The sequence below is a fragment of the Vipera ursinii genome, assembly GCF_947247035.1.
Source record: "Vipera ursinii genome assembly, chromosome: 6".
NCBI classification, from domain to species: Eukaryota; Metazoa; Chordata; class Lepidosauria; order Squamata; family Viperidae; genus Vipera; species Vipera ursinii.
The window spans coordinates 43,690,631-43,712,969 of NC_139515.1; the positions used below are offsets into that span (position 1 = coordinate 43,690,631).

General features: G+C 36.1%; 1 protein-coding gene across 1 annotated transcript in view; it reads right to left on the bottom strand.

Annotated features, from left to right (window-relative positions):
- Positions 1–12,902: 12,902 nt before the first annotated feature.
- MDM1 (Mdm1 nuclear protein) overlaps positions 12,903–22,339 on the bottom strand; it is a 29,825-nt gene continuing 20,388 nt past the window's right edge. Inside the window, exons 13-15 of the mRNA XM_083365582.1 lie at positions 20,050–20,296; positions 19,133–19,201; positions 12,903–14,890 (exon numbers count right to left, since the gene is read on the bottom strand). Coding sequence (XP_083221708.1) covers positions 14,775–14,890; positions 19,133–19,201; positions 20,050–20,296 — 432 coding nt within the window. The 3' untranslated portion in view covers positions 12,903–14,774. The remainder of the gene's footprint in view (positions 14,891–19,132; positions 19,202–20,049; positions 20,297–22,339) is intronic.

Consider the following 22,339-nt stretch of genomic DNA (forward strand, 5'->3'; position numbering starts at 1 on the left):
AACACGGAAAGGACAGATTATACATTTTTTACATATACATGTTCAATAGTTTCTATTTTTTTCAAAATGGACCATCATTTATTAAATCATTTGCAGCAACAATCATTTTATATTTAAAAGTACTGAGAGTCTAGACTGATGGCATTTAGCATAGATTGAAATCCATGTGACAAATTGCAATTTCAGTACTACTGAAAATATTTTTAAAATGTTTATACTATATACAACGTATTTCTATGTTCCATACAAAATATTACAAACACACTTCATACATCTTCTCTAAAGGAGGAACTATGAAAGGTACTGAAACCCTGCTGGACAAAGCCAAAATAGGTACTCAAGATATGTCCAACAGTGTTTAGTAATTTAAGAGCCAAAATGGACTATACAGGAGAATATTCTTCCCAAAAGGATAAGATTGCAGCTGCTTTAAATCAATCATAAATTATTCAGAATGACTAATATTTTATTTTTATTTTATTTTATTTTATTAGATTTATATACCGCCCTTTCCCGAAGGACTCAGGGCAGTTTACAGGGTATTTAAAAACCAAACCAATACAAAATACAAAAGTTAAAAAAAACAATTTAAAAAGATTAAATTATCTCTAAAAATAAAAACCCCAGTTAAAAATTCTCAGCCTGGGCCGGAGAGCTCAAAGAGCCAGGTCTTCAGGTTCCGGTGGAATGAACGAAGGTCGGGGGCAGTCCTAAGCTCCACAGGCAGCTGGTTCCAGAGGGCAGGCGCAACCACAGAGAAGGCCCTCCCCTTGGGTGTTATCCGCCGGCAATCTTTTGTCGGCGGCACCCTGAGAAGACCCTCCCTGTGTGAGCGCACTGGACGAAGGGAACTTGATGCTGGCAGCAGGTGTTCCCTCAAATATTTTTATTTATTTATTTTATTTATTATTTTATCCCGGACCCAAGCCATTAAGGGCTTTATAGGTCATCACCAGCACCTTGAATCTCACCTGGAGGGCAACCGGAAGCCAATGCAGCTCGCGGAGTAGAGGTGTTACATGGGAGTATCGGGAAACCCCCATCACAACTCACGCGGCCGCATTCTGCACCAGCTGAATATGAGATAAAGAATTGTTTGCTTATTATCGCTTCTCTCTACTTAAGTTGAATTACATTTTCTAACATATATAATCATAAGAGCAGGAAATTTAAATCTTAATATTGCTTCAATATTACTTTTTTTGGATAAGCAGTAGTTTCTACCTTTTTTAAAAAAAGTAATGCTTTAAGTCAGTAGTTCTCAACCTTTTCTTCACCATGGACCCCCTTTAAATAACTTTTGTGGTCACAGACCACGGCCATGGACCCCCAAGACTCAATTCAAGATTTAAATCATAACATTTCTTCAAGCCTTCACGGACCCCCTGTGATGACATTGCAGCCCTCCCAGTGGTCCACAGATCACAAGTTGAGAATCACTGCTTTAAGCCATGTTATATGAGATCCCATCTAGAACATCATTAAATTGGTTGAAAATTGCTCTCCTTAATTCTGTTATGCATATACAATCTACTGTACTTTCTATAGTATCTTGAACATCAAAATGATGTGGTCAGTTTATCGTGCCACTTTCACTTGTTCAATCTGCCCTTCCTTGTTGGTTGGATTGAATCTAGGAGGACCAATTTTTTGTCTCTTCTTCAACCTTCTGAAAAATGAAAATGTCAGTGGGACCACTGCAGAATTTTGGGAATCTTGCAATCTTAACCAAGTTGCTTTTGTAATAAAGTTCCTACTATTTCTTCCTGGAGTTCTCAGTTCAGTTAACCTATTTAGCATAAAAGCCTAGTCTAGCACAAAAACAGAAAAATAACAGCTCTCAAAAGAAGCCAGCATGGCTACATAAAGGACTCTGATAAACTGAAAGATAAAAAGGACAAGTATAAAAAGTGGAAAGAGGGGAACATAACTAAGGCAGAATATCAGCAAATAGCCCAAACCTGCAAAGATGAAGTGAGGAAAGCTAAGCCTCAAAGTGAACTAAGGCTTGCAACAGAAGTCAAAAACAACAAACAAAAAAAAAAAAGTTTCTTTCAACATATAAAAATCAAGAAAAAACTCAAGGAAACGATTGATCCATTAGTGCAGACATATCAAACACAAGGCCCAGGGGCCAGATCCGGCCCGTGAAGTGGTTTCATGTGGCCCACGAAGCCATCCTGGAAACAGTGAGGGAACGGCCCCCACTGCCTTGGCCCTGGCCCAGAGACCCTCCTTCTGCCAGAGACCCTCAGATCTGTCCCACTCCTGCCCGGGCCCCCATAGGCACCCTTGATGCGAACGATGTAGAGCTGGCCACACCCACCCAGTAGACCATATGCACTCTAGCCACGCCCACCCAGTAGGCCATGCCCACCCTGGCCATACCCACCCGGTCCCCTGAGGGCAACCGCAATGCTGATGCGACTCTCAATGAAATTGAGTTTGACACCCCTGCATTAGTGGGAGAAAATGGCAAGAAGGTGACAGGCAACGGCGAGAAAGCAGAACTACTTAACTCATTTTTTGCCTCCATCTTTACACAAAGTGAAAAAACAGTGCAACCTATCAAAAACAGTACTATACAATCAGAAACACAAGTTAAAATAGTCAAGAAAATGGTAAGTGAGCACCTGCCCACCCTAGACGAGTTCAAATCACCAGGACCAGATAGATTACACCCCAAGGTTTTGAAGGAACTGGCAGACGTGATCTCAGAACCACTGAACTATATCTTTTATAGATCCTGGAGCACCAAGGAACTACCAGAGGACTGGAAAAGAGCTGATGTAGTTCCCATCTTCAAAAAAGGAAAAAAAAATAGATCAAGAAACTACAGACCTATCAGCCTGGCCTCAATACCTGGGACAATTCTAGAAAACAACATCAAGCAACGAATCAGCAAACACCTAGAGGCAAACAAAGTCATAACCAAAAGCCAACATGGGTTTGCACAAACAGATTATGCTAAACAAATCTTATTGCATTCTTTGACAAGGTGACAAAATTAGTGGACCAGAGGAACACTGTGGATATCATTTACTTGGACTTCAGTAAGGCATTTGATAAAGTGGACCACAACCTACTACTAGATAAGATAGAAAAATGTGGGTTAGGCAGCATCACTACCAGATGGATTCGTAACTGGCTGACCAACCACACTCAATGTATAGTCCTCAATGGAACTGCATCTACTTGGAGGGAAGTATGCAGTGGGGTACTCCAAGGCTCTGTTTTAGGCCCAGTACTCTTCAACATCTTCATCAATGATTTGGATGAGGGGATAGATGGGGAACTGACACCAAACTGGGAGAATAGCCAGCACTCCAGAAGATAGGCTTAAGATACAGGAGGATCTTGACACACTTGAACATTAGATGCTATCTAACAAAATGAAATTCAGGCATGAAAAAAGCAAGGTTTTACATTTAGGCAAGAAAAGCCAAATGCACAGGTACAGTGTAGATGATATCTCATTCAATAGTAGAAACTGTGAGAGGGATCTTGGAGTCCTAGTGGACAATCACTTAACTATCAGCCAGCAGTGTGCTGCAGCTGCCAAAAAAGCCAACACAATTCTAGGCTCCATTAACAGAGGGATAGGATCAAGATCACGTGAAGTGTTAATACCACTTAATAATGCCTTGGTAAGGCCACAATTGGAATACTGCATCCAGTTTTGGTCATCATGATGTAAAAAAGATGTTGAGACTATAGAAAGAGTGCAGAGAAGAGCAACAAAAATGATCAGGGGACTGGAGGCTAAAACATATAAAGAACGGTAGCTGGAATAGGGTATGTCTAGTTTAATGAAAAGAAAGATGATCAGTGACATGATAGCAGTGTTCCAATATCTCAGGGGTTGCCACAAAGAAGAGGGAGTCAAGCTATTCTCCAAAGCACCTGAAGGCAGGACAAGAAGCAATGGATGAAAAGTAATCAAGCAACCTAGAACTAAAAAGAAATTTCCTGACAGTTAGAACAATTAATCAGTGGAACACCTTGCCTCTAGAAGTTGTGAATGCTCTAACACTGGAAGTTTTTAAGAAGAGATTGGACAACCATTTTGTCTGAAATGGTATAGGATTTCCTGCCTAAGCAGGGGGTTGGACTACATGACCTCTAATGACTCTTCCAACTTTGCTTTTCTGTTCCAGGGGTGTCAAACTGCCGGCCCGCAGGCTGGATGCATCACATGGAAGCCGTGCCCACCCCATTGCCAGCAATGGCAAAACCATCCCAATACGTTGCACGACGTCATGTGATGTCGCGAGTTTGACTTGTCTATTCTATTCTATTCTATTCTATTCTATTCTATTCTATTCTATTCTATTCTATTCTATTCTATTCTATTCCTATTCTATTCTATTCTATTTGAGCATTACAAAATTGTGCATATTGGCCTCCCAAGTCCAACTGAGTTTTGAGCTATGCTGTTGATGCTGTTATTTTTGTTGTTTTAATTTATTTATTTTATTTATAATTGAATTTCTATACCGCCCTTCTCCCGAAGGACCCAGGGCGGTGTACAGGGCAGTAAAAGCTTTACATACAAAAGTTAAAATGAAATTAAATTAATTAAGCCCTAACAATAAATAATTAAAAATACCCCAATGAGAGCTTTGGCAGTACTGATATGATCTGCCAGTATATATGTTGTGATTCCTAAACATTTTAACCTCTTCTTTGTCTAATGTGTGTAAACTAATGTATTACCCCACAATTTTTGCTCAGTCTAAATAACATTAACATAATGTAGCATTTACCGCTGAAGAATTATAACAGACATTCCCAGTTGCTTCATGACATTATTTGCTTTGTATAAACATTATATAATAATGAAAGACATGATATAGTAAATCCTACTTAGAATTTTTTTTTCTTTCCAGTAACGTTTTGGAAATATATCTATTCCCATTTATAAACTAAAGGGTGTTTCCAAGTCACATGTATATATTGAGATTCCCAGTTTGGTAATAAGTCAGAGTGGCTGTTACTTTCAAAAGTTAACCCATATTAAAAGCAAGGAAACAGCAGCTACATCAAAAGCCACAATCATTTCCTCCTTAATTTTAGCTTTCAGCCATCTGGATGATCTCTATCTATCTTAGAACTTGTACAGACTTGTTTTCCACATATACGTTGATTCATATACTGTAAATGTTTAAATTTGAATACTGTAAATGTTTGATTTGGAATTTTTAATGAAAATTTGAATGATTTCAAATTTTTAAATTATTATTTCAAACATTTACAGTTGAATTTAAAATGTACAGTTAAATTTGAAAAAATTCAAATTTTGGATGAGATTCTGAAAAGCTAATATATCAAAGCATCATGGAGGTAGTTTTTTTTCCCATGCCACTATTGACCATTTCCATGTTCAGGGTTCTGCATTTGGCATGTTCTTTCTCAAACATACTAGTACTGTAACAGGTGTGTCATATCCAAGCTACAAAATTGAGCTAGAAAGTAGCATCTCTTGATCATCTGGGTTTTTGTAGCCCAGATAAGATACACTAAAATCTCTGATCTCTGATAATAACTTTGTTATATATATAACTATCTTTAATGCTTTCATGGACTTCACTGAAATTATTCCATTCAGTGTTACTTTTGGCTTGGATTCTGCTGGTATTTGTGTGGGCAAGCTGCAAAATTCAGAAAGGTTTATGGTGGTGGGTGCTTTTCCAAGTGAAGCAAGCAACAGTCTGGGTGTTACAAGTTTTATTCTTTCAGAAAACACAGACAGACAGACAGACAGATAGAAATATATTGCATATAAGAAGTAGAATTGTTGGATAATATATCACTTTAATGTCCTATTCTATCAATTATTCTGCCCAACTTATTATATAAAACTTGGAAGATCAAAAAGTTCATCTTATCAATCTCCTACCCAATCAATGTATGGCAGTTCCCAAATATATTGCTAAATTTTGTGCACTGTACTTATATAGCAGACATATATGACACAATAAATTCAAATAGAGCATTAACATTTATTGCTTAACAAATAGTTTTAGAATATTATTCTAATTTTTTCTTCCTTATATTTTGTCATTTCTGAACTTGGATTATAATAAAACCTTTCCAAAGTATAATTTTATTTTCAATTTTACCTGATATACAATTTATGGATATTTCCATCTAATAAATCTGTTTTATGCATTATTTATTTATTTATTTATTTATTTATTTATTTATTTATTTATTTATTTATTTTACTTACTTACTTACTTACTTACTTACTTACTTACTTAATTACACTGCCCATCCTATGAATATTTGCACCTACCCATTTTCCCCCCAATATGCCTTTTTTAATTGGGGATAAGATTGCAAGATTTGGAAAAGTGCAAATACTAAATTAGATGAATTTGCACTCATAATAAATAATAAATAAATAATAAATAAATAATTTGAAAACTAAATAATCCACTGATTAATCCAGGATATCTGCCTCTATACCCAACTTGTCCTTCAGGCCTACCAATGACAAACACCTCACCACTATAATCAAGTTCATCACCCTGCAGCTGGTCATTCTCTTTTCCTCTTTTCTTCAATTTTTTCCAGCATTATAGACTTTACAAGGGAGCAAGATTTACACATAATTATCCAAAATATGATAATTTTGGATACTGGCCACTTGTCCCTCAAGTGAACATTCTGAATTATTTGTTCTATGATTCACTTGTTTTCTTAGTTATATCCATTCCCAAGACCCTTCCCAACACCAAAGTTCAAAAGCATCGTTCTATCCTTTTTCTTCTGTTTTTGCTTCTACAGAACCATTATCTTCATGGTTCTGATCTTAGGTGATATAGACATATCACAGCATTTTGTCCGTCTTTATGGCTACTATTCTAAGTCCTAGGCTCTTGGCTTCTGGTTCCTTTTTTTTTTAATCCCATTTATATCCCGCCCTTCTCCGAAGACTCAGGGCGGCTTACAATCTAAGAAGCACAAATCAATGTGCTTAGCAATAGCCTTCATTCTATGTATATTCCTGCTTATTAGAGCTTTCAGGCCTCCCCCCAAGCGGCATTTTTACAAAGTCAGCTTATTGCCCCCAACAATCTGGGTCCTCATTTTACCTACCTCGGAAGGATGAAAGGCTGAGTCAACCTTGAGCCTGGTGGGACTCGAACCTGCACTAATTGCAGGCAGCTAGTGTTACTTAAGGAGGCATTAGCCCACTGCTCCACCAAGGCCTTTACAATTCATAGCTGCTTTTTAAAGACAAAAGCTCTTCAAGACTTCCCTGCCTTCATTGCTAATATTAAGACTATTTACTCTCTCTGTTATCATTAGTTTGGTCTTATTTATATTTAATCATAGTGGCATCTTTTCACTCTGCTCCTTGACTTTCATAGAGCATATGTAATTAAGTCTTTCTTACTATGGTTGTTGTTGAAGTTAAGTGACACTAAAGGTGATATCACCAGATTTATCCTTGTTTGTAGAAAATGCCATATTTATTTATTTTTTGTTTTTTGCAACTTATTATTCATGAGGCAAATAACTTTTCTAACATGAATTATCTTCACAAGCCACTTAAAAATGGAAGATATGCGTCAACACCCAATTAGCAACAGTTAGTTCTGCTAACTGCAGTTTTTAATGAGACAGAAAGGTGAATATGATTAAAAAACAACCATGATGGAAGGTAGTTTGGGCAGTGTATAGTTCTCTATTGAGTTATTCAAATTAGCTCTGCTAATAACATTTTGGAGAAATCATGAAGTTTTTTGCACACTTGGTTGTTCAATATAAAGGAAAAATCAGATACCATATTTTTACAAGCCATATTTTTAACAAGATTTCTTTTATAATATGCTCCTTTACATTTTTCTTCTAATGGTTTATAGTATACCATTGAAACTATAGAGTCTATTGCCTGAGCCAGCCTTCTATAATTGATTCTGCTATAATGAATTATTATTTATTTCTATCCTGCCTTTTTACATTCTCAAGGAACCGAACAAAATCTAATTCTCCTGCCTCCTATTTGTCCCAACAATTGTGTGAGATGGTTTGAGCTGAAAAAGAATGACTGGCCCAAAGTCACACTGTGGCTACTGTATCATGCCTAAGGGAGGCCTAGAGGTCTCATATGCTCCTGGTTTCCACACCAGTAATTTAACCACTACATCAGTAAACAGATTGCCTGATAATATAACTTAAGTTTAGAAAATGCAAATCTATGTCTTTCTTTTGGAAAAATGAGCTTGAAAGAGAATGCAATTTGTTGCTTGATTTTTGCCAAAATAAGCCAGAACATCTAGAACAGGGGAGTGAAACTGCTGGCCCAGGGGCCAGATGCATCATGCCAAAACCGCACCCACCCCATTGCCGGCAATGAGAAAAAAGTCACAATAGATCGTGACACGTCACATGACGTTGGGAGTTTTGACACCCGTGATCTAGAATTTCTCTAGATGGGGTGTAATTTGTTTTGGGTGATCCTAAGTATTATTTTTCTGTCATGTGAAATTAATATTGGAATCTGACAACTGGATAATGTAAGAGGATTCTCCATGCTATAAATGTGTCAAAACCAGATCTTGCTAGATTAGTCTTATTGCATTTGAGAAAGTTATCATATGACAGTTGATTAACAAGCTAGTTAAATACAAGCTGGATTGCATGAGATTTAAGTGTACATATATTGATCATATTCATAAGAGAATTCACCAGTGAGTTCTCATCAAATTAGAAAGAAATATCAAGGCAACAAAGATGTTCCAGGAAATTAGAGTCAAATGCCTCAATCAGAAGGCAGATTTTGACTAAATATTAGAAAAAGAATCCTAAGAATAAAACAAGTTTAACACTGAAACCAATTTCTCAACAAAAGTGAGTCAGAATCTTTATTGAATTAGTTCAAGGCAAGACTGGAAAGAAAGATAATAAGGATTCTGTACCAAGAAGGTTTGGACTCAATGCCTTAAATAACTATTTCCAACTGTAGATGTTCCCTTTATGTTTATTTACAACCAATTTTATATATCCATTAGTCATCAGTTTATTCATTATATTGGAAGAACAAGATTTCTATGTACTAGCATTCTGCATATTGTAGCCAATCACTCCAGAAAACAGATTTCTTATCTCTTTAACCACAGAAACAGGAAACACAGTAGAGTTTTGCTGAGATTAGATATTTTTTTAAAAAAAACTTTGAAGTATTTAATCATACAAACCTGGGTTTTCAGACTAACTTTGTACATTTATACCAAATTTCTTAAATTTTCTGGTCCAAGTTGGATCCTATTCTGAAAATAGTCTCAGTCATTTAAATTTTGAGAGCTTGTTCTGACACAAAGGGGGGAGGGGGAGGGGGGAAGGGATGAAATGGCTAGAAGGGCACTTGAAGCCAAATCAAAAGACAAAATTGTGAAGTTGGTCCCCTAGGTAGTAGGGTACTTTCTAGTATCTTACCACCCTAGCATTTTCAGATTTGGGGGGAATGGCCACAGCTTCTAGTCGCGTTTATTTTCTAAGCCGATATGCAAAACCAAGGTATGGCCCAGATACATTTAGATAAATAAATATTATGTTTGAAGTTAATGGGCTGCTTTATAACAGCACACTAGTTTCTCCATTATTTATTTAGTTTCAATTTAAAAAGCTTGGCCTTCTGTTCTGGACCCATTTCAAATTCTGAGATATTGTGCACCCACAAATCATTCTGATTCCTGCTTATTTCTTTGCATTACATATTTACACATTTTTGAATGGTCCTTCACTTATATTCATCCCCAAAATATATGCTCTATTTAGGGCTGACTCTGTACATATGTGGTATCTCAATATAGATCTATGTGATTCTGGTGGTTCTGTATTTAGGGATAAGATGCTATTGTTTTGGTAGCACTGTTATAGATAATATCTTCAGCCACTAAACCTTTATAAATCATTTATATAAACAAAGTAAATTCATTTCCAGTGTAACATTAAGCCATAACATCTCAATATCCCTTACACAATGTGACACTATGCAAAAGCACATTGAATGAAATGATCAGGAATGGTAGCTGAATGCTGCACAATGATTGGAGGGGATATAAACCTGCAGTGAATAGGGCAATATTGAAAAACGGATGAGGATGCTTTGCATTTTATTTATTTATTTTATTTTTTTATTTTAATTCCATTTATATCCCGCCCTTCTCCGAAGACTCAGGGCGGCTTACAAGCTTAGCAGTAGCCTTCATTCTATGTATATGCCTGCTTATTAGGGCTTTCACACACACCCCAAGCGGCATTATTACAAAGTCAGCTTAATTGCCCCCAACAATCTGGGTCCTCATTTTACCTACCTCAGAAGGATGGAAGGCTGAGTCAACCTTGAGCCTGGTGGGACTCGAACCTGCACTAATTGCAGGCAGCTGGTGTTACTTAAGGTGGTGTTACTGTTACTGTTCCCCTGCATTTTTGCAGAATATTTTTATTTTACTCTCTTATTTATTTATTTATTTTATTAATGGGATTTATATCCCGCCCTATCTCCCGAAGGACTCAGGGCGGCTAACAACAAAACATATAATAAGTACAGAAATTAAGATAAAAATAAAATTAAAATCATATGTGCAATAAATTAAAATTAAAAACTAAAAATAAATTAAAAATTGTAAATATAATTAATTAAAATGCCTGCCAGTACAGGTCAGCCTGGTGGAATAGGAGTGTTTTGAGGCCGCGGCGAAAGGATTGGAGATTTTGGGCCATCCGAAGCTCTTATACCTATTTTCAGGTTTACAAGTGTTGGGATATTTGTCAGCGCAAAATGGTGGGGATCCCTATTATAACTGCAGTGACTTAGATATAAACAATTCATTTCAGGTTTTTACCATCAAAGAAAATTATGACAATATTCCATTTGATAGCTTACTTAGGTGAATGAATGTTTATTAGCAGTTTTAAAGTGATGTCTATTAAGCAGTGATTTATTAAAAGGTTTAAAACGGCATCCTAAAATCATTTATGGAAAACTGCATGGATATTTTGGTCTAACGGGCACACTTCAGTAGAACATTCACATACATGTTTATTGATTAGTTATGATATCTTGATGCATATGGTAATTTACAAGACACCCATATAGCAGAAGACAAAACTCGTAAGGGTGCTCCTACTAGTACCCAGACCCGATACTTCTATCAAAACAGTTTGCCTTTCCTTGAAAGCATTTCCAACCAAAGCACTGGAGAGGAAAGAACTTGGCAGGTACCAGGAAAAGCATTCTAGATATAGGGCTGCCCTTGGGCACCAGGGTAGGATTGTAAATTTGAAGAAATCCAAAGAACTCAAAACTTTTTTCTGAGCAGCCTGTACAGAATTAGTTGGTGAAATTATTATGCACAAAAAGGATGCAAATCAATAACTTTTAAAAAGATGTGATATGATACAAACTAATTGTAATGTTTTAATCTGTTACATGTAGGAAGAATATTAAAGATTTTCATCGGCAAATAAAGTAATGAGCTGTCCATGGTAAAATGTAGCCTCTTCCATACCATATGAATTATTTTTTAATGATGAAAAGTAAAGGTGACAAACTGTTGGAAGGAAAGAGGTTGACAATATTTAACTGATTAGAAAAATAAGATAATGAGGAATGAGGAAAGCAAAAGGGGAGCTGCAAAAAACCCATGTGCATGAAATCTATTCTGAAAATCATATAACAAAGCCATTAAGGATAACATGCGGTTTACACTAATTCAGTTCCTTGAGAACTTTTATATTTAAAGTCAACCAACATAAAAACTGATAGAAGTGGATGCATTTCTTCACTCTTTGGTTTGTAGGAATGTCTAATGTGGCTCAAAACTTTTGAGCTATAATCTTTTGATTAAAATATTGATCAAAGTACCAAATACTAGCTATCTCACAACTTTAATTATTCTATTCAGATAACTCCAGCCATGTATGCTTTACACCAGGGGTCCCCAACCCCCGGTCCGTGGAGCAATACCGGGCCGCAGCATGCCAGAAACCAGTCTGCACAAACAAGGAAAGCCCCATCCACAGGATGCAGCCAGCACACAAACCCACACCCCTTCCGGTCTGCAGAAAAACCTCTCTCCACGTAACCGGTCCCTGGTGTCCAAAAAGTTGGGGACCTCTGCTTTACACAGCTATTACTCTGAGACAGACTGTTGGCTATCTTATTTATTTATAAATCTAAAATATCTTCAGTTATGCTTCTAATCTTTCCAGAAGATGGAATGATTATGAATGCTACAATGCAGAAACTGTCATAGCTGTATTTCTGGGTTGTAATATATACATTCAAATTAGAGAGATTGATTACAGGCAGGAGTGCCAGAAATCTGAATATACAAATATTTCCAGGAACAAGTTGCTAAGAAAATGGTGCACTCATTCTGCTTGGCGGACAGAATTAAATAAGCAAAACCCTCATGTATTGTATTCAAAGTAATTTCTTTGTTTCGGTCCCAAAATGAAAGACCAAAATTTGCAAAGATAATCAATTTGTTACATTAATGAACCAGTTGGGATCATTTTCAGGTAAATCAGACCAAATGGTTCAGCAGTAATTTTTCAATCATTATTTCATTTTGTTAAATTAATGTTTAACTTCTCTTCTTCAACTAAAATTAATCTCATAAAATTGATTTTTGCATAGTTGAAAATGAAATGATCTGATCTATACATAATTTCTGGATTGATATGCAAATGAAGACACCAAGATTTTCTGTTTCTCCAAATGTTTCAATACATTTCCTGACAATTTAAATGTATTAGTACAAAGTTTGAATATATATTTTAAAATAAAACAAAATTTTGAATTAACTGAAACTTATGTTGAAACAATACTGCAAGTGAAACAAGAAAATATGACACAGATATGAATATATATAATTAAGAATTTGTTGTATTCAAAATATTACTCAATTTTTAAAGTATGTACAACTTGATTTCCCATCATACAAATCTAACCTTCTTTAAAATATTACAGAAAAGCCATTTTTTGCACAAATCTTATCTTTTTAATGTTTAAACGCAATAATAGTAATATATGAAAGAACTAATTATATCCTGAATATTTACTATAAACTTTCATTCTAGTTTAAAACTATGTTTTACAATAATGCAATAAACACATCAAGAAAATTTCTGAATTATTAAAGTATACTTTAGAGAGCAACAATATATTGCTTCTAGATCTTGCTGAACTAGATTCAAATTTCTCTTACCACTAGTAATGTTGATTAGAAATTATGAAACTTGGTGTCCAATAGCTAGGGAACCACATCCCTAATTCAGCTTTTTCAAATTAGCATGGAGTTTGGGAAAGAAGTAGTAGTCCCTAAACATATTTAAAACAAATTTTGCTCTTAGTTTGGCTAAGGATTCTCATGTACAAAACCTAAGGCTAACTTATGATTTAAACACAACAAAAGGATTGCCAAGAACGCATTCTCTCTGAAATGTTGAACTATCACACAAGAGTAATACATGCTTGTGTGCTTTATTACACCAGTCATGTTAATATTACAATCTGAAATGCCAGTTTTAAGCTGGCCATGATGATATATTGAGGTAAAGGAAAAAGGTAGGCAATACTGAAATGCCAAAGTAATTATTTAAAAATTGATTATGACAGTAATATTTGTAACTATATTGTTCATGATAATTTCATAATAAAAACTGCTTTAAAAAAATTCCCCAACTTGGTTTCTTCCAAAATTTTCTGAACTATGATTCCCAGAATTCCCAGCAACATGGCTATTGGTCCTAATGGCTGGGAAATATAGGAGTACTAATTCTGAAAGATCATCCAATTGGGGAAAGTTAGTGTTGTAGAATAATAAAACTGTATTTGATCTATCAAAAACAAAAGCCAGTAAACTGATTGTCCATGCTGGAACACAGGGATAAATAATAAAGAATCCAACTAAAATTTGTATATAAATGTACTGAATGATGGTTTATAAAAAAATCTGTAGGTTTGCTGAGTAACAGAATAACACAAATAATCCTTAGCTGCTACGTAAGCCATAAAGGTAGCAGGTAATCTATTCTTATTCCATTTTTTTTTACTTCCGCTTAACTTCTTCATTGGCTATATTTAAGGTTGCATTTCTGTTATAATATCAAGGACTTGTTGAACCTTATAATATGGCACCATTTCACGGCTTTTTAAAAATGATAAGGAGTCCTTTGGAATTCATTAAATAAAAATAGCTTATGATGTAGTCTATTTGTAATGCTTTTTTTAGAGTGAAATAGAATACAGATTTTGGATAAGTTAATATTTCAAATCAAGTACTTGAGTATTAAGCCAAATCAAAAGGAGTATTTGAATATCCAGCATTTTTACATCAGATCCTTCCCCCTTACTGATTAAAAAAACGTATTTAACTATTTTTTCTCGCAAAAGTTAAAATACCCTAAAGGTAAAGGTTCCCCCGCACATGCGTGCTAGTCGTTTCCAACTCTAGGGGCCGGTGCTCATCTCCGTTTTAAAGCCGAAGAGCCAACGCTTGTCCTAGGACGTCTCCATGGTCATGTGGCCAGCATGACTAGACACCAAAGACACACAGAATGCTGTTACCTTCCCACCATAGTGGTCTCTATTTTTCTACTTGCATTTTTATGTGCTTTCGAACTGCTAGGTTGGCAGAAGCTGGGATGAGTAACAGGCGCTCACTCTGTTACGCGGCACTCGAGATTCGACCCGCCAAACTGCCGACCATCTGATCAACAAGCTCAGCGTCCTAATCCACTGAGCCATTCAATCACATCTTGCCCCAGAAATTTTCTTTTCTTCTTTGAGCTCGTTCTAGAACCTGAGATGCAAGAGAACCAGAAGCAGCAGATCGAGCAGACAACTGAGACAGTCGGTCATCATCATCTGTAAGTACAAGGAAAAATATAAAAATTACTGCTAGTATGAAATATACACAAAACATAGAGAAAAACATTAGTGAAATAAATATTGTCCAAAATCAGAAAGAGATCTCTAACTAGCATACATTACACCGCATGGTTTATCATGGGAGGACAAACTGGCCCAATTAATAACACTTCAATGTTTTGTTTTGGAGAATATTTGAGAAGTTAAAAATAACAGAGGGAAATCATTTAAATAAAACAGTATTGAAGAACAATCAGAAATACTTTGCTAATTATTTGATAGTCAAAACAAAAGGGTTTGTGAAAACTGCATCTAGTTGCAGGTATACACAAGGGAAGGGACTCCTGATGAACAATCTCATACATTCTAGGAGTTCTGAACACAGATCTGCACAGACATAGAATCAATTTAGGTGAATTACAATGGTCAAATGAAGACAGATCGTATATGGCATATACAGTAAAACTTAGTAACCACCATAGGCAAACATATATTATAAGCAAAGATTCACCATGAGGACTATGCAAAATAAATGTGTGTATTTAACAGAACCTGATTTCTATGGTATTCAAGTTTTGAAACTCCTACTACTAAGGATTCTTGATTATTTTGTTATCTTTGATTTTCTGTTTAGCAAAGGTATTCATGTAGTCCCTACTTATTGATCATTCATTCAGTGACCATTCTAAGTTGCAATAGCACTGAATGAGTGGTACTTGGAAGTTCCAGATGCTCTACCACTTCTGCGGTCACATGGTCACAATTCAGGCATTTGGTAATTGACTCACACTTAAGATATTTACTGTGCCCCATGATCATCACAATGGGAAGCTGGCAGGGAAGGTGGCAAGTCACACCAGTCAGTCTCCCTCGGCCTCCCTGTGCTCATGCAGCACTACCGCCTCCTTCACCTGGCTTCCTTATACTTGCATTGACCTGCGCTCACGGCCTGCATCAGGCCTCCCTTAGCACTGCCTCCCTGTGGCACTTTCACACTCCTTGCCTGAAACTCCTGCAGCTTCCTGTTTAATGACCGACACATTTTCGGCGTATGACAGCAACTAAAACTGCCAGGATTTTTACTGCTAAGTAACGTAATCATCTGATGGTGTCATACTTTATGACCACATTGCTTAGCAACAGTAACCCCAGTCCCAATTGCCATTGTCACCCAAGTACTATCTGTAGATTGAACACTTATCATCACACAAAAATTAGGAAAATGGCAAGGCATAGGTAAAGATCTGATAATTTTGAAATGTTTAAATATTTTCAGTAGCTTTGCTAAGCAATTTGAACAAGCCCCATGCTTTCTAGTCTCAGTTGTTAGGATGTATGAAGTTGCAGAAGATCTGTCTCTTTTTTTATTTCTTTTGTCAACATAGAAATTTTGTGTATGCAGATGCATGGACTAGATCCAGGCAAAGTACTGTCAAATTTTCCCTTTTCTCATTTAGGGTACTGCATAACAATTTGCCTTCTGAGGTAAAGTAATGTTTTGCAGTGTAAAAACCAGAAAATGTTGATTTTATTTTTCTGCAAGAAGTTATGACTGTACATAAAAATGTCAAGTTACAAAGAAAACTACATTTCAAATATTGTATTTCCTCTTTAGTGGTTAACGTGACACAATTTTCTAGCCCTCCAATAGTTCCAGGTACAAAAATTGTGCCAAATCTGTATAAACTAATTTCATCATCTCATGAATATTTTTAAACTACCACCCATTTTTTATTGCTCTATTTCCAGGAAAGGCTAATCTTGCCAATGGGGCATGTCAGCAATCTTACCCATCGAAAAGAGCATATGGTAAAAAGATACTTTTAAAATAGTTTTTGAAGGCTTTTAAACTGCAGCAGGATAGTTTCTGCACCAACTTTATATGTTCTTTGTTGCACAATTTGGGAGTTATCAATGCGCTATCGTTTTCTCATTGATGCCATCTTTATCTTTAAAAAGATCCAATAGGACCTTGGCTGACTTGCATTTTACTATTTTTATTTTTTCTTATTCCAGTCTTTGTACGGTCATTTGTATAATCACTTAAATCACTATAGTGCTAGAATCAGTTTAGAGGGCCTTGTGCTCACTTGCTTCGTAACTGTTGATGCAAGGACAAGTTAAGCCTATAGTTTGCAGGCTGTCAGTTAAAATTAATGTCAAAATCCTGGTAGCTGGTCTGTAACTGAAATCCTATATCTGCTGTTTGGGAGTGCCAGTATGCCAATAGACATTTATTATTATCAAGTACCATATTCCACCTTTTCATATTTATTAAAATTATTTCATGTTAAAGAAAACTGGAAGTTGGAATGCTATAAAATAAAGTATCATCAGCCAGCATGTTTTTTTTATTTCAAAGAATACATTTTGATTCCAAAAGTGCTCCATAAGCTGTTAGAAGATAAACCTGACAGGCAACTACCTCCATGTTTTTTATCACAGCATTAAACTATCTATGAAAGTTATTAATCCTCACAAATTTGAATAAGCTTTCAAATGAAAACTTTCCATTTTAACCAGATCCAAAAGACATAAACCTTGCTATATAAAAAATTTCTATTTACATTAGTAAACAAGTAGTAAGCAAGCACATGCTAGAATGTGAAGTGAAATGGGCCTTAGGAAAGCTGAGCAACAACAAAGCTAGTGGAGGAGACAGTATTCCAGCTGAGCTATTCAAAATCTTAAAAGACGATGCAGTAAAAGTGCTACACTCAATTTGCCAGCAAATCTGGAAAACTCAACAGTGGCCACAGGATTGGAAAAGATCAGTTTACATTCCAATTCCAAAGAAAGGGAATGCCAAAGAATGTTCAAACTATCGCACCATTGTACTCATTTCACATGCTACTAAAGTTATGCTTAAAATCCCACAAGCTAGACTCCAGCAGTATGTGGATCGAGAACTACCAGAAGTACAGGCAGGATTTCAAAGAAGCAGAGGAACTAGAGATCAAATTGCCAACATACGCTGGATCATGGAGAAAGCTAGGGAGTTCCAGAAAAACATTTACTTCTGCTTCATTGACTATGCTAAAGCATTTGATTGTGTGGATCACAACAAACTGTGGCAAGTTCTTAAAGAGATGGGATTACTAGGCCATCTTATTTGTCTCTTGAGAAACCTATATGCACGTCAAAAAGCAACAGTGTGAACTGGACACGGAACCACAGATTGGTTCAAAATTGGGAAAGGAGTCCGGCAAGGCTGTGTATACTGTCACCTTGCCTGTTTAACTTATATGCAGAGCACATCATGAGAAAGGAAGGGCTAGATGAATCGAAAGTTGGAATTAAGATTGCCGGGAGAAATATCAACAACCTAAGATATGCAGATGATACCACTCTAATGGCAGAAAGTGAAAAGGAACTAAAGAGCCTCTTGTTGCGAGTGAAGAAGAAGAGTGCAAAAGTTGGGTTGAAATTAAATATTAAGAAAACCAAGATCATGGCATCCGGCTCTCTCAATTCCTGGCAAATAGATGGGGAAGAAATGGAGGTAGTGACAGATTTTATTTTCCTGGGCTCCAAGATCACTGCAGATGGGGACTGCAGCCAAGAAATTAAAAAACGCTTGCTCCTGGGGAGGAAAACCATGGCAAATCTAGACAGCACACTAAAAAGCAGAGACATCACCCTGCCAACAAAAATGAGTATAGTCAAGGCTATGGTCTTCCCAGTTGCAATGTATGGCTGTGAAAATTGGACCATAAGAAAGGCTGAGTGCCAAAGAATTGAAGCCTTTGAACTATGGTGCTGGAGAAGACTCCTGCGAGTCCCTTGGACTGCAAGATGATCAAACCGGTCAGCCCTAGAGGAGATCAACCCTGACTGCTCTTTAGAAGGTCAGATCCTGAACTCAAATACTTTGGCCACCTAATGAGAAGGAAGGACTCACTGGAGAAGAGCCTAATGCTGGGAAAGGTTGAGGGCAAGAGAAGAAAGGGACGACAGAGAATGAGGTGGCTGGATGGAGTCACTGAAGCAGTAGGCATGAGCCTAAATAGACTCCAGAAGATGGTAGAGGACAGGAAGGCTTGGAGGAACGTTGTCCATGGGGTTGTGATGAGTCGGACACAACTTCTCAACAACAACAAGCAAGCAGTACCTATTTAGGCATGTAATTATTACTATATGTTTATTACTATATGTTTTATTACTATATGTTATTATTATTTATATAATTATTATATGTTTTATTTATTATATAACGATAGCTGAAATGTATTAACCAACCTTCATCATGATAGTTTCTCTCCTGAAGGGGTAACTGTAACCAGTTCCTTTTGGGGCTTGCAATGTTACCTATTAGGAAAAGTATACATTTACTGCATTTTATCAATTCAGAAATAGTTTATTTTGTAAAAGAAAATTAAATTAGAATTTTATCTAAAGAAAAATGTGAATGTGCTTTTTTATAGATAATTTTGGTCCCACATTAAATATATTCTTATAGCATATAAGAGCCATGGTGGCACAGTGTTTGAATGCCGTATTGCAGGCTAAGTCTGCTGACCGCTGACTGCCAGCAGTTGGGCAGTTCAATCCTGACTAGCTCACGGTTGACTTAGCCTTCCATTTTTCCAAGGTTGATAAAATGAGGACCCAGATTGTTGGGGGCAATATGCTGACTCTGTGAACTGCTTAGAAAGGGCTCTAAAGCACTGTGAAGCGGTATATAAGTCTAAGTGCTATTGCTATATAGGGAGGAGAGAATAATGTACAGTATAGATTGTTTAAAGAAAACATTGCCAGCTGCTCAGGACAGTTATGAAATTACTTCAAAACAGATCCAGTTTGGATCACACCCTGATATGCCACATATTTCTTAAACCTGACTGTAACAAGTTGCTCTAAAGTTTATGAAAGTTCAGCACAACTGGAAGACACTGGACTGAGGAAACAAGTTTACATAGCTGTAAGCAGCATTTATCTCAATCTAAAACCAACAGTAACTTTCTGTCTAAGTAAGTTATATTTTTCTTCTGATCGTTATTCTTCAAAGGATAATCACAGTATCAAGTCCTGTTGGATACTAACCTATAGTTCAATGTATTGCAATCTGAGTATTTGTTATTGCAACAAAATACTAAAGTTATTTTAAATAGATGGGTCAATCTAAACAAAGATAAAGATTTATGATGCAAACCAACCATTATGCTGAAACTCCGGATCCCGGAGACTTCCTTGAATGCGGCACAACCGTCTCCGATAGGGTACATCGGAACCCTTATCCAGCTTTGTTTCAAAAACTGCAGGCATCTGCTCTGAATGCATTAATGTTGTACACTTTCTTGTACCACAAGTATCTTGATTGGAACACTGATCTGTTCGTAGTGGCAAAGGGTCCAAAGTTTTCAGCCCTGCAGCTGGGGAATTAGTCACAGTTTTTTCTTCACCCTAAAATGCCAAAACAAATATTCCCATTGTAAATAATTCTGCTATTTGCTATGATCCCTAATGTTGTTTAAAAAAAACCCAAAGGCCACAGTAATAATTGGTATTTTAAAAAGTGAAAATAGTTTAAAGTCATTAAATGAAAGCAATCAGCCATGCTTCTGTTTTGTATGTCTTACATTAATTCAAAGATGTGCAAAACGTTTTGAATTCTAAGTGTTTCAAATTTGAAATACCCCATCCCAAATGTGAAATGTTTGAAGCTAAAATACTCCGTTTCAAATTCAAAATGATCTGTTTTGAATTTGAAATATCTATCCAAATTTTAGCAAAAGGTTTTCAAGCTTTGGAACAACATTTTGTGCTCAGTATTTTGAGTTTGAAAACTTCAATCATAAAAACAGCATTAGAACACTTCTGGTAAGGTTGAAATAAATTACTTTCAAATTTGAAATAAAGACATTGTGACTGGAAAATTGTTAATAACCTTTGTTGTCTCATTTATTTACTATAAAGTTCCTCACAGCAACTGCTTTCTTATGTAGAGATTTCAGAAATCCTGTATGTAGTTATGTGCTGTAATTTATATAGTAAATAAATATATACTTGTATTATATACAATTTTTCACAGTATGAATATATAGTTACTAGCCCCAATTCTACTGAATTACCAAACATAATTATGGATCTTGCAATGAACTGCCATATATATATACATGTAGTTTCCAACTGAAATCTTGTATGTTTGTAAAAAGTTAAAGAAATTTTGTATGAGAATAAAATGCATAAAAAAGAATGGTTCCTTTCCTTGAAAAAGTAAGCATAAGAGAAATATATTACATAATGTGTTTATAGACAAAAATTAGTTACAAAGAATGTAACTTTTAATTTTTAATTTTTAACCTATTGTAATTGGGTTTTTTAATTAGAGTTAAGGGTTTTAGATTTTAATTAAGGATAGTTTAATTTATTTTAATTTGTTATTAACTTTTATATTGTTATATTGTTTTAATCGCCTTGTGAACCGCCCTGGGTCCTACGGGAGAAGGGCAGTATATAAGCTTAAATAATAAATAAATAAATAATCAAAGAAAGCAAGGAATAGTTAAGGTTAAGAGGCATTAAAAATGTAGAGCTATTTTAAAAAACTGTTTAGGAGACTATGAAAAAGACTAAAGGAGCATCCTGAAATGGGACTGAATTAATAACAAATGAAAGAACATGACGTTTTGAATTCTTTACAGCTTCTTTACCACAAATGACCACAGAAAATGTGTTTTCTTCTATGTACAGTCATGGCCGAAATTGTTGGCACCCCAGAAATTTTTCCAGAAAATCAAATATTTCTCACAAAAAAGTATTGCAGGAACACATGTTTTGCTATACACAGGTTTATTCCCTTTGTGTGTATTGGAACACAACAAGAAGGGAGGAAAAAAAGCAAATTGGACATAATGTCAAACAAAACTCCAAAAATGGGCTGGACAAAATCATTGGCACCCTTTCAAAATTGTGGATAAACAAGATTGTTTCAAGCATGTAATGCTCCTTTAAACTCACCTGGGGCAAGTAACAGGTGCGGGCAATATAAAAATCACACCTGAAAGCAGATAAAAAGGAGAGAAGTTCACTTAGTCTTTGCATTGTGTGTCTGTGTGTGCCACACTAAGCATGGACAACAGAAAGAGGAGAAGAGAACTGTCTGAGGATTTTGAGAACCAAAATTGTGGACAAATATCAACAATCTCAAGGTTACAAGTCCATCTCCAGAGATCTAGATTTGCCTTTGTCCACAGTGCGCAACATTATCAAGAAGTTTGCAACCCATGGCACTGTAGCTAATCTCCCTGGTCATGGACGGAAGAGAAAAATTGATGAAAGGTTGCAACGCAGGATAATCCTGATGGTGGATAAGCAGCCCCAAACAAGTTCCAAAGGAATGCAAGCTGTCCTGCAGGCTCAGCGAGCATCAATGTCAGTGTGAACTATCCGTCGACATTTAAATGAAATGAAACGCTATGGCAGGAGACCCAGGAGGACCCCACT